General features: G+C 41.4%; 2 protein-coding genes and 2 non-coding genes across 5 annotated transcripts in view; 2 read left to right on the top strand and 2 right to left on the bottom strand.

The window, feature by feature from the left end:
- Nucleotides 1–89: 89 nt before the first annotated feature.
- Nucleotides 90–6,071, bottom strand: LOC112075151 (WW domain-binding protein 4). Its single transcript, XM_024142187.2, has 10 exons — nt 5,948–6,071; nt 4,437–4,509; nt 4,101–4,163; nt 3,598–3,724; nt 3,072–3,263; nt 1,838–1,908; nt 1,605–1,683; nt 1,311–1,513; nt 986–1,179; nt 90–784 (listed from the first exon to the last, which is right to left on the bottom strand). Coding segments are annotated over exons 1-10 (1,221 nt in total). The 5' UTR covers nt 5,950–6,071; the 3' UTR covers nt 90–567.
- Nucleotides 6,072–6,299: 228 nt separating this feature from the next.
- On the top strand, nt 6,300–6,371 carry trnae-uuc (transfer RNA glutamic acid (anticodon UUC)). Its single transcript has one exon. It is a non-coding gene; the product is annotated as a tRNA-Glu (tRNA).
- A 1,711-nt stretch (nt 6,372–8,082) lies between these two features.
- The window catches only part of LOC112075149 (SLAIN motif-containing protein 1), a 10,464-nt gene continuing 7,751 nt past the window's right edge, over nt 8,083–10,795 (bottom strand). For both annotated transcript variants that reach the window (XM_024142184.2, XM_024142185.2), the window contains 3 exons: nt 10,619–10,771; nt 10,096–10,393; nt 8,083–9,984 (listed from right to left, as the gene is read on the bottom strand). In XM_024142184.2, the coding sequence (XP_023997952.1) occupies nt 9,909–9,984; nt 10,096–10,393; nt 10,619–10,771 (527 nt within the window). In that variant the 3' untranslated portion in view covers nt 8,083–9,908. The remainder of the gene's footprint in view (nt 9,985–10,095; nt 10,394–10,618; nt 10,772–10,795) is intronic.
- trnae-uuc (transfer RNA glutamic acid (anticodon UUC)) lies at nt 8,294–8,365 on the top strand. Its single transcript has one exon. It is a non-coding gene; the product is annotated as a tRNA-Glu (tRNA).

Genomic DNA, 10,795 nt, shown 5'->3' with positions numbered 1-10,795 from the left:
CCCAGGCCTGAGCATGTACTGGTGGCGATGTGGAAAATGACATCCACCACCACAGTAAGGACATCACAGCGGTCCTTCACAAGCCATCCAGAAATKATCCMGTTAAAAATACATCACACACGCATAACAAAATATCTCTGGGAATGATATTGTCTGTCCGTCACAGCTGTATGCTATTCAACTCAAATAAAAAAGCAGGAGGGCATCAGGCATTGAAAAAGGAAATTGTAAAGAGTAACACTTCAAGTTAGGACTGCTAAAGCCACTGATCCAGCTTGTTTCAGACGTCTGCTTGTCCTATTCAACCCGAAAAGCTGCTGATATACTGTAACTTGGGTGGTTGATGGGTAAAATTCAACCTGAACAATTATGAACTGATGGCATCTTGGTGAGTAGCTAACTCGGGTTCTCTGTAGCCCACAGGGACGTGACCTGCCTATCCAGGTATTGATATGACGTTGCTCGAATTGTCCCATTACACAATAACAACAGTCTCCAACAACATCCCCCAGTTTGTCAAGCCTTGTGTCTGTTTAAAAATAGTTAATATCTGAGTTAGCCTGGGTATTAGTCATCATCTCCCCTTTGCCTCAGGCTCCTGGAGGATTTCCCGTTCTCTGCTTTCCTCTTCCTGAACGTGGCCCCGGCTCCCGACGCGGGGCCACCCTCGTCGCCCAGAGAGGTGATGATACGCTCCCTAAACTTGGGTTTGGGCTCAGACGGCAGCTCCGCGGGGGCGCTAGCTGCACCTTCCACCTGTGGTAGCTGCAGGTCCACTTTCTCACTGGAGGAGAGAACATGTGTGGTGGTGGGTGGGGTATAGAGCAGATAGGTGAGTTATTAGTTTAGAATTTAATAAGGCACACAATAACAAGTTGGCTAAAGTAGAGACAGACTAGCAACAGGGTCCTGTTCATTAAGGCAAACTAACAAAATCTCATAGTTAAATCCAAATGAAGACATTGACAGTACAACAGTCTCTTACTAAGGCTCTTCTTCTTCCTGTATCTGCTCCCAKGCTCCGTAAGGGTTGGTCTTCCTGGGCTTCTTAACAGCAGGCCTCTCCTCTTTCTCCTCAGGCACAGCTGCCGGTGTGTCTTTGGCCCCTTCGTCTCCCTTCCCCCCATCATCATCCTCACCATCTTTATCCTCTCCCTCCTTGTCTGAAGGCGGTGTATTCTTTTTGTGAGGAGAGCAAATGATTATTGAAATGATCGTCAGTCACCATGACTCAAATCCTAAACTAATGCCCACTATTGTTTGTGCCCATTCACTACAAATGGGGTTGTATTGAGAACTCAGAGTCTCACCCTGAACTGAATCTTGGTGACCTGTTTGGAATCCTCTCCCTCCCCGGCTCCGTTGGTATTGTTGGAGCTGTCCTCCCCAGAGAGGAGTTCTGGCTGCAGGGCAGATGTGTCATCTACCCCTGGGGGGCCCACTGTCTCTCCACTGGGCCCAGACCCAGACTCACCACCGGCAGGGAGATCTGCAGGTCTTTCCCAGCTGGACTCTGTCAGTGTGGGGGAGACATCAAAACTATGTCAAACATAATTATGTCAAACATACATCATTCTTGTCATCACCTGTCTTTACAGACTGACCTCCAGTCTCTGTGTTGTAGTAGTATGTAAATCCATCAGGACTGACGGCCTCCATCCAGGCACTACTACCTAAGGAGATCTACAGAAAAAAAAGTGTGTTCATACCAGGACTTGAATGCATTACCTCGGTACATTACACTGACTCTAAACATATCAAATGGGTAACAACATACAAGAGACTTCCTGGTGAAATGAAAGGTATTAAGAAAAATACATTAAAAAGTTGTGTGTACCTCAGTTTGACCAGGCTGTGGAGAGGGTGTGCTCTTTCCCTTCAACCCATATGGTTTGTCCCACTGAGATTCTGAAAAGATATAAAAACACAATGCTTCAGGAGAAAGGTGAATGGTCTTAGGCGTATGTTCAAAATTGATGTATTAAAGTCACAGTCTATGCCTTTTAACCCGTCATCTCTGATATCTGCAGAGGTGTTGTGGTCTTCAGCCTACCCATGGTTCGTACGGACAGTTGCAAACCAAATTCAAGGGCTTTTAAGTACTTTTTTAAGTACTAATATTTATTTCCAAGGACCAGCAATTTGTAATAGTTCCTATTATGCTATTGTTTCTATTCGCCACCAGATGGCAGTATATTYGCCAAAACCTCATGAAAAAAAAAATGTACTTACTATTCATTACTACCTTACAAGCTCTACTCAATAATACATGCTTCACTACTTATTTACTACATGTACTACATACATGAGGTAAATCAGTACTGATGATGTAATTTGAGTAGTGATGAGCAGAGAGAGTTTTGGGACATGCCTACTTGTGAACACACATTTCTTATTCGCATTACTACACAACTCCAGCTTTATGACAGTATTGTAGTTTTATTGGGCATTTGGGAATCTACCTCTCAATAGCTACAACAAAGCATCTTGCTTCTGACTGGCAGCTTTAGAGTCGCCGGTCGGGAGAAGGGCGGGTGGGCTGTGTGAAGAAAACGGCACGTGAACGGCAACCAGAACAGCAGGAGCACGGCTGCCGCTTGATAAAGTGGAATATCGCAGGCCCCCCTTGAATGAGAAAAAAAAAAAGCTCTGGAGAGAAAAAAAATCTCTTAATGTAAAACTGGCACCAGCGCAGGATGCAGTGTTGTGCCTTTCCCCTCCAGGGCCGATTACACCATGTTGCCCAGCATTTTAGCTATCGATGTGACGTTTGGCAGTGCCTAATCAGTCGGTTCTGTACCTGCCTGGCTGAGTGGCAGTGTGGGTAGAATGAGAGCTCGCCTGGCAACCAGAGTGCGAAACACATTAAATAAAACTCGGTAGTGTACCTGGAAATGAATTCGTAAGACCAATATATTTTTCATATGAACATATTTGATCGTTTTCTGTTCTCCTCTCATTTTAATTCAAGTACCAACTTCAGATTTTCAAGCTATTCAAGTAATTGAATTTCAGAGTGCCAAATTCAATTACTTTAAACACTTCAAGCACCTTGTGTGAACCTTGCCTACCTCCTGTCATAGAGTTGTAGTAGTATGTGAGTCCTTCGCCTGTCTTTCCCTCCACCCAGTTCTCTGATTCGTTTCTGGGCATCCTCTCCTTTCCAGGCTTTCGCTTCTTTTCTTGTTTTCGAGATGGAGATGGAGATGGAGATTGAGATGGAACTGGGCTTGGAGTTTGGGCTTTGGTTTGAGATGGGGAACCTAAGCAAACACACAAAATCACATTGATATATTAGCCATTTGAGCAGACACTCTTATCCAAAACAACTTACACTGAGTGTGTTATAACTTTTTAAAAGCTTCAAGTTTCATTAGTCGTATGTACAGTATACACGTGGTATACATCATCCGACAAAATGCTTACTTGACAGGTTCCTTCTCGACAATGCAACAATAAGAGATAATAAAATATTAGAATACAAAAACTATAAGAAACAATGGTAATAAGTTACACACTTATTAGACGGTACAAATAAAAACAGACTGGCAGGTTATTAAGTTAGTAAATCAATAAAACATTTAACTAAGAAGTTACCTGATGGTTTTATCCCCAACCTTTTCATATCCTCCTCATAAGCTTTCAGTGCAGCCGCCTCCATCGTTGCAAACTCTTTAGACTGACGATCCTCCTTCTTCGCCTTGTCAATGCTCTTCTTTTGCATCTGTACAGAAGAGGGGCCAGAGTATCAGTCAAGTCACCAGTGAGATGACAGCATGGGGTGAGAGTGGCATATCTGGACCTTATCTCTGCTGAAATACACCACTAGGCCAGCCAGGAGGGCTATGTATGCCAAGCTGCGTTTACAAAGCATTAATAGTTTCCCTAGCAACAGTGACCCCTGTTGATACCTCAGTGTAATAACGTGTTATCAGCAGACTACATAGAGCCCAGATAGAAAACAGTATAGTCTCAGGTGATTGACACATTTATGGTATCTGTATTTCTTATGCAGTATGGTAGCTACAATCCTGGCCCTGACAGGCACCCATCTTTCTATGTTTCACAAGTGAAGGCAAAACCCAATGATGACAACTCACCTCAGCAATTTTGGCAGCAACATTTTCTTTGTGATTCTTCCCTCGTTCATGAAACTCAACACTCTGCATGAGAAACAAACAAGYGCAGGGGTGAATACATGATCAAATCTTGTCCTCAGCCACAACCCCTTGCAGTCATAACGTAACAGACTACTCTCTCTTTGACACAGATCACCAAGAACAAGTAAGCATTCATTCAACATTAGAAACATGAGAAGGGCCTAGTCAAAGAGACTGAATAACTAGCATGATGATCATGCCTGAATGGGTAGCTAGTCAGCTAAGTACAACTTTACATACCGGTACAAATTACATGACAATTTACTCAACACTCACAGGTTTATTGTCGGCTATCCAGCACTTGCAATACTGGCAGAATTTCTTTGGCTGGGACTTCCAATATTCCGACCTGAGTAATACAAACAAAATAAACAACTTCATAAACATGTGTTTGAAAGCTGATCAGAATAGCAATTTAGACTGAATAAAACACAACCATAGTCGTACAAACTGAACTAGCTAGCTAGCTTATGTTAGCTTATGAATAGATGCAACAATATGAAATCAAATGTTATTGGTCATGTTATACAACATGTGTAGACTTTACAGTGAAATGCTAATTTATGAGACAATTCCCAACAGTGCAGAGTTAAAAAGTAATGCATATGTCTACACTGTATGTTATTTTAATGGACAAAAAAAATTGCTTTATATATATATGTGTTTTTGAAAGAAAAGCAAATTTTTTGTCCATTAAAATCACATCAGAAATACAGTGTAGACATTGTTAACGTTGTAAATGACTTTTGTAGCTGGAAACGGCTGATTTTTAATGGAATATCTACATAGGCGTACAGAGGCCCATTATCAGCAACCATCACTCCTGTGTTCCAACGGCACGTTGTGTTAACTCATCCAAGTTTATCATTTTAAAAGGCTAAATGATCATTAGAAAACCCTTTTGCAATTATGTTAGCACAGCTGAAAACTGTTGTTCTGATTAAAGAAGCAATAAAACTGGCCTTCTTTAGACTAGTTGAGTTTCTGGAGCATCAGCATTTGTGGGTTTGATTACAGGCTCAAATGGCCAGAAACAAAGAACTTTCTTCTGAAACTCATCAGTCTATTCTTGTTCTGAGAAATGAAGGCTATTCCATGCGAGAAATTTCCAAGAAACTGAAGATCTCGTACAACGCTGTGTACTACTCCCTTCACAGAACAGCGCAAACTGGCTCTAACCAGAATAGAAAGAGGAGTGGGAGGCCCCTGTGCACAACTGAGCAAGAGGACAAGTACATTAGAGTGTCTAGTTTGAGAAACAGACATCTCACAAGTCCTCAACTGGCAGCTTCATTAAACAGTACCCGCAAAACACCAGTCTCAAAGTCAACAGTGAGGAGGCGACTCCGGGATGCTTGCCTTCTAGGCAGAGTTCCTCTGTCCAGTGTCTGTGTTCTTTTGCCCATCTTAATCTTTTCTTTTTATTGGCCAGTCTGAGATATGGCTTTTTCTTTGCAACTCTGTCTAGAAGGCAAGCATCCCGGAGTCGTCTCTTCACTGTTGACGTTGAGACTGGTGTTTTGCGGGTACTATTTAATGAATCTGTGTTCCAATGGCACTCCGTTGTCAGTTTAGCCTACATTTCACTAATCTTAGTAGCATTTTACTCCCTCTGTTTAATATAACACACATACATTAATTATTAATTTCGGTTGCCTATCCTGATGTGAAGTTTGTTTTATAGAAAGTAGTTGACTTTAGTGACAAAATTAAGGAAATTAGAAGGGGGTGGGTGAATTTCGGCAAGCAAGAAAATGGCTTTAGTAAATCTTAAACGAAATACTCACATTGTGTCTTCTGATCCAATATAACGTTAATATAATTAAGGTTAAACAACCTAGCTAGCTACACACAAAAGCAGAAAATGTTGAACATTTCTCAACCATCAACAACACGGCGTCCGTTTCTTATGACGTATATACGGATGTCTTTGAGGGTCAAAACTGTTTGTACTCGCTACTGTTATCGCTTTAATTTGCTTTATTTTAGAAACACAGTCGTTTGAAAGTGTCGTTTTAATCGCAGTTTGTTATAAAGAATGTGAGAAGAATGAATTGAATGATGAAATTAAGTGTAAATATGTCATCCGTCCCGTGTAGACGGAACAAATAGTCTATAGTCCTGTCAATTCTCAAGACCTCCCATATGGTCTAGCGGTTAGGATTCCTGGTTTTCACCCAGGCGGCCCGGGTTCGACTCCCGGTATGGGAACAACTGTTTTGTTTAAACATCATTGAACATGTTCTCTATAGCAGTGTTTCCTAACCCTGCTCCTCGAATACACTGGTGGAAAAAGTACCCGATTGTCATACTTGAGGAAGAGTAAAGATACCTTAATAGAAAATGGCTCAAGTAAAAGTGAAAGTCACCCACTAAAATACTACTTGATTAAAAGTCTGAAAGTATTTGGTTTTAAATGTACTTAAGTATCAAAAAGTAAGTTTAATTGCTCAAATATACTTAAGTATCAAAGTTGCCTCACTTTCGATGGGCTGATGCRGTTTCTTCTCTCAGTAATTATTTGTTCCGTTTTCAAGAAGACCCTCTCAGAGGGAACGGATGTGGCCACTATGAGGTCTCCCTGTCATGACTTTAGTAAGCCTTGGGTATCTTCAAATCTTCAATGAAGTGACATGTAACGACATGTAAGAGGTGATGTCCAGCAGTCAGTGGTAAGACAAACTTCAGTAGCTTTTTGGAGCTTTTTGGACTCTTTCCCGCACTGAAGCCTGTGTGCTCTCGTAAAATTGTGGAATAAGTGATTTTGAAAGGGTTTTCCTGCTTGGAATTGTGTACATTGGATTTAGACTATTACTATAATTTCTAAAACCTCTGTCCTCCATGATCGAAAATGGCTGGAAATCGGTGGCATTGTAGCCAATGCAATATCAATGTGGCCTTGGTTTTGCTACAGATTTGGCCAATTTGGCCTTGTTTGCTTCTCTGGCATAAACTGGTCCATAGAAGACTGCGTAGCTGTGGGTCGAAGAGTAGGCCTACTTGACTGAGTGGATACATCTCCACGTCTGGAGGTTCTGGCTCCACCACTATCACTAGCAGGCCCGCTAGTTTCTCAAAGCTCCGCTACAGCTAGCTTCACAGTTGGGTGCACAGTTCGCATATGCAGGTGTAGATTGTGCGTAGAACCGGCTTTATATGAGATTTTGTTTTGGCAAATTCTACACTGTGCTCTAACATTGTCTACATTATTAAAATGCATCCACATGCTACTGTGCTTCCGACTCATTTTCCAGCTGTTGTTTTCACAGCTGTCCTTCGTCTCTCATCGGCTGCTAAGTGTGTGACTGTGAGTGAGTTGGCTCGGCCCTCCCTCACGCATCTTTGGTTCATTGGTTGACACTGCGTGTCTGATTGACAGGAACAACAGGTGAGGCTGTTAGTCTGAGCAGACAGTCAGAACGAATGTGTGTGCGCTTGAGCATTTAGGGCTATATTGTTTTATTTCTTTTTTCATTATTTGAATTAGTTAATTCTATTCATTTAAATATTTTGATTATTCATATCTTATTTTTAAAAATATTTTTATAAATAGATTCGGCTCTTCTGATATGCGAGCCGGCTCCCAACGTTCACCTACAAGAGCCGGCTCTTAGAGCCGTTCGCGAACGACCCATCACTACAAACAAAGCACTAGTGAGTCTGCCAGGTCAGATGCTGTAGGGGTGACCAGGGATTTTCTCTTTAAGTGCGTGAATTGGACAATTGTCCTGTCCTGCTTAGCATTCAAAATGTAACGACTACTTTTGGGTGTCAGGGAAAATGTATGGAGTAGAACGTACATTATTTTCTTTCGGAAGGTAGTGAAGTAACGTTAAAAGTAAAAGTAGTCCAAAATATAAATAGTAAAGTTCAGATACGTATTGATTTAAAGTATTTTTACTTAAGTACTTTACATCACTCCTTGAATACCCCCAACAGTACATATTTTTATTGTAACCCTGGACAAGCACACCTGATTCAACTAATCACCAAACCCTGAATGAGGTGTTTGTCCAGGGCTACAATGAAAAGTGTACTGTTGGGGGTACTCGAGGGCTCAGAAACACCATTCTACAATACCAATAGGCTTACTTGTGCATTTCACTGTTAACTTACTATTACGTTTTCCAACCTCCCATATGGTCTAGCGGTTAGGATTCCTGGTTTTCACCCAGGCGGCCCGGGTTCGACTCCCGGTATGGGAACGATATTTTTATTAAAACCTTGAACATGTTATGCACAGTAGGCCTACAGATACGGTATATGTCTGCCTGTGGCTTTGACTGTTAAAATATTGCGAACTGACAAAACAAAATAGAATACTCTATCCGATGTAGGCTACTCTAGTAATGCTGAAACTAGAGCTCACAGTCTCACACCAGAATTCCACGTCACTCAAACGTCACATTTCTTAGTGTAAGTTTGTTTAGACATTAACTCCGCATTTTTTTAGGTTAGGCATTAACGGTGAATGGTTAAGGTAAGGGTTAAGATTTGGGATAGGCTTAAAACAGAAAGCGTTACATGTCCTTTGATACGGAAACTGAATTACAATCAATCTGACAAATTTAGCGAAATTGTAAGAACTTCACTTGTGAAAATAACCAGTAACCTACTAACTATAGAGACATAAATTGAAAATCAGGTTGAAATAATATTTTTTTTTATAATTTGAAAATCTTTAATTTTAGTTTTTAAAACTACACTCATTCAATACAGTAAAAAAAATGTTTTGGAGAAAGAGATGGTGAGTTGTGCCATGAAGACTAACCTGCTTTTTTGAAATACTGAAAAAATTATTAAACAGACAGAGAATGCTACATAAGTGATCTTTAAAAAGTAATCCTTCATCCCAAAAGACAAAACATCTACCCTGTGCTCTTCATCAACAAAATTATAATTAACCATAAAAGTGCAATATCACAAATAAAATGAACAAAAACAATTACATTTCAATTCACACTTGTACAATCAGTGCAACAATTACAAATATTTCATAGATATACCAGTGAATCTTTATAGTTTAAAAAGTGTCCAAAACACAACTTGAAGTCATTTCCCTGTCTTGGTGAGAYATTTTGTAAACAGATTAAGACGTTAGCTTTAATTTGGTTAATATGCTTCACATAAAAAATTTAAAAATCATGAAGAATATTGCATCAATACGATCAGCATCCCAACAATGCACACTGAAAGTTAACTTTAGTCTCTACACTAATCATAAGATAATAAATAATATAAGATTTATTTTAAATATACCTTGCCATGTAAAAATTWGACCAAATACACCCAGACAATAGGGAGTGATTTAGACTTTTTTTAGCAGCATATTTGGTGCTCTCCATTAAGAGAAAATACACCTTTTATTAATCAGAGTTCCAAAGTWWAAAAAAACGAATTATGTGGCTTAATTAGCATAAAGTGGCAGCTCTTTCTTTAGTATGTTAATGTAACCATAACGTGGTTAAAACTTGTTAGTGCATAAAAATATCAACAGGGCGATTCCCCTTGGCACAGACCAAATTGGACAGGTGGAGAATGCATGTTTGACTTTGAGTGCTGACSACACCTCACATACCCAATCATGAGGGCGTTCTACACAAGGTTGTTATTCCCTATAGTTTGGTTGACCTGCCTTCTCAATTCCCMAAGAACACTTTGTGTGGCAGTGAGTGACCCCAACCAGCAGGGTCTCTCTACATTGCCAGCTCTTCTTCTCTGGATCCTATCTCTCCATTCATCCCTCTCTCAGTAGCAGCCATCTCTCCAGCTCCCGTCTCGTAGGGCACTCAGGCTGGACAAGCTCTTAGGAGGCGTCAATAAACTGGGGAAAAGAAGATCAGATTGAGATGAAAAATAGGAAATGACGATCCCAGACAACAAGAACCTAGTTTTGAGCTTGTTGGCGCTCCCCTAGTGTCCTACAGTAGCCTACCTGCGTGTGGTTTGGGCGATCTTGCTTCGAGGGGTGGAGCTGGTCCCAATAAAGGAGGCGGGGCGGGGCAGGCTGCTCCGGGGTGGTGTAGGAGTGCCCCCAACCCCCACGGCTGGTTTACTGGAGAGGGGGATCCCACTGATGCCGCTCAGGGACTGCAGACTGGTGGAGGTTGGCATGGTAACTGGCCCTTTCACAGTGGGGCTGACGTAGGCTGTGGCTTTGAGGGGTTGCCGCGACAATGACTGGAAGTTCCCCACACTCTGGACTCTGTTCTGCAACTGACCGGGTGAAGGGACTAGTGGGAGAGGAACAGGGGGTTGACAATACATCATATACAGATGAATGGATTATTAATGGGTTGATATAATATTCATGTTTTCCTCAGGTCTACTGTATAATGTATGGACCACCGACTTARAATGATCATTTTCAATTTGATGAATTCTGGCAAGTCAATCAAGCCCGGCAGTTTTATAGTATGTGTATGGTCAGAGCTAAAACAAAGAAGAGGGTATCTCACTGGAGGACTGTAGCCTGCTGGCCAGCCCATTGGACGAGTCGAAGCTCAGACTGTTCCGAAGGGTGGAAGGAGAGCCGATGTGATTGGCTGGGCTCAGTGGGCTAGGCACACTGGGAGCCCTGAACAGGTTGGGCATGCTCCTCCGCAGCTTATCTAAATAGAATGTACACACACACA

The sequence above is a fragment of the Salvelinus sp. IW2-2015 genome, unplaced genomic scaffold, assembly GCF_002910315.2.
Source record: "Salvelinus sp. IW2-2015 unplaced genomic scaffold, ASM291031v2 Un_scaffold3006, whole genome shotgun sequence".
In the NCBI taxonomy this organism is placed as follows: domain Eukaryota; kingdom Metazoa; phylum Chordata; class Actinopteri; order Salmoniformes; family Salmonidae; genus Salvelinus; species Salvelinus sp. IW2-2015.
This window is presented reverse-complemented; position numbering and strand designations above follow the sequence as displayed.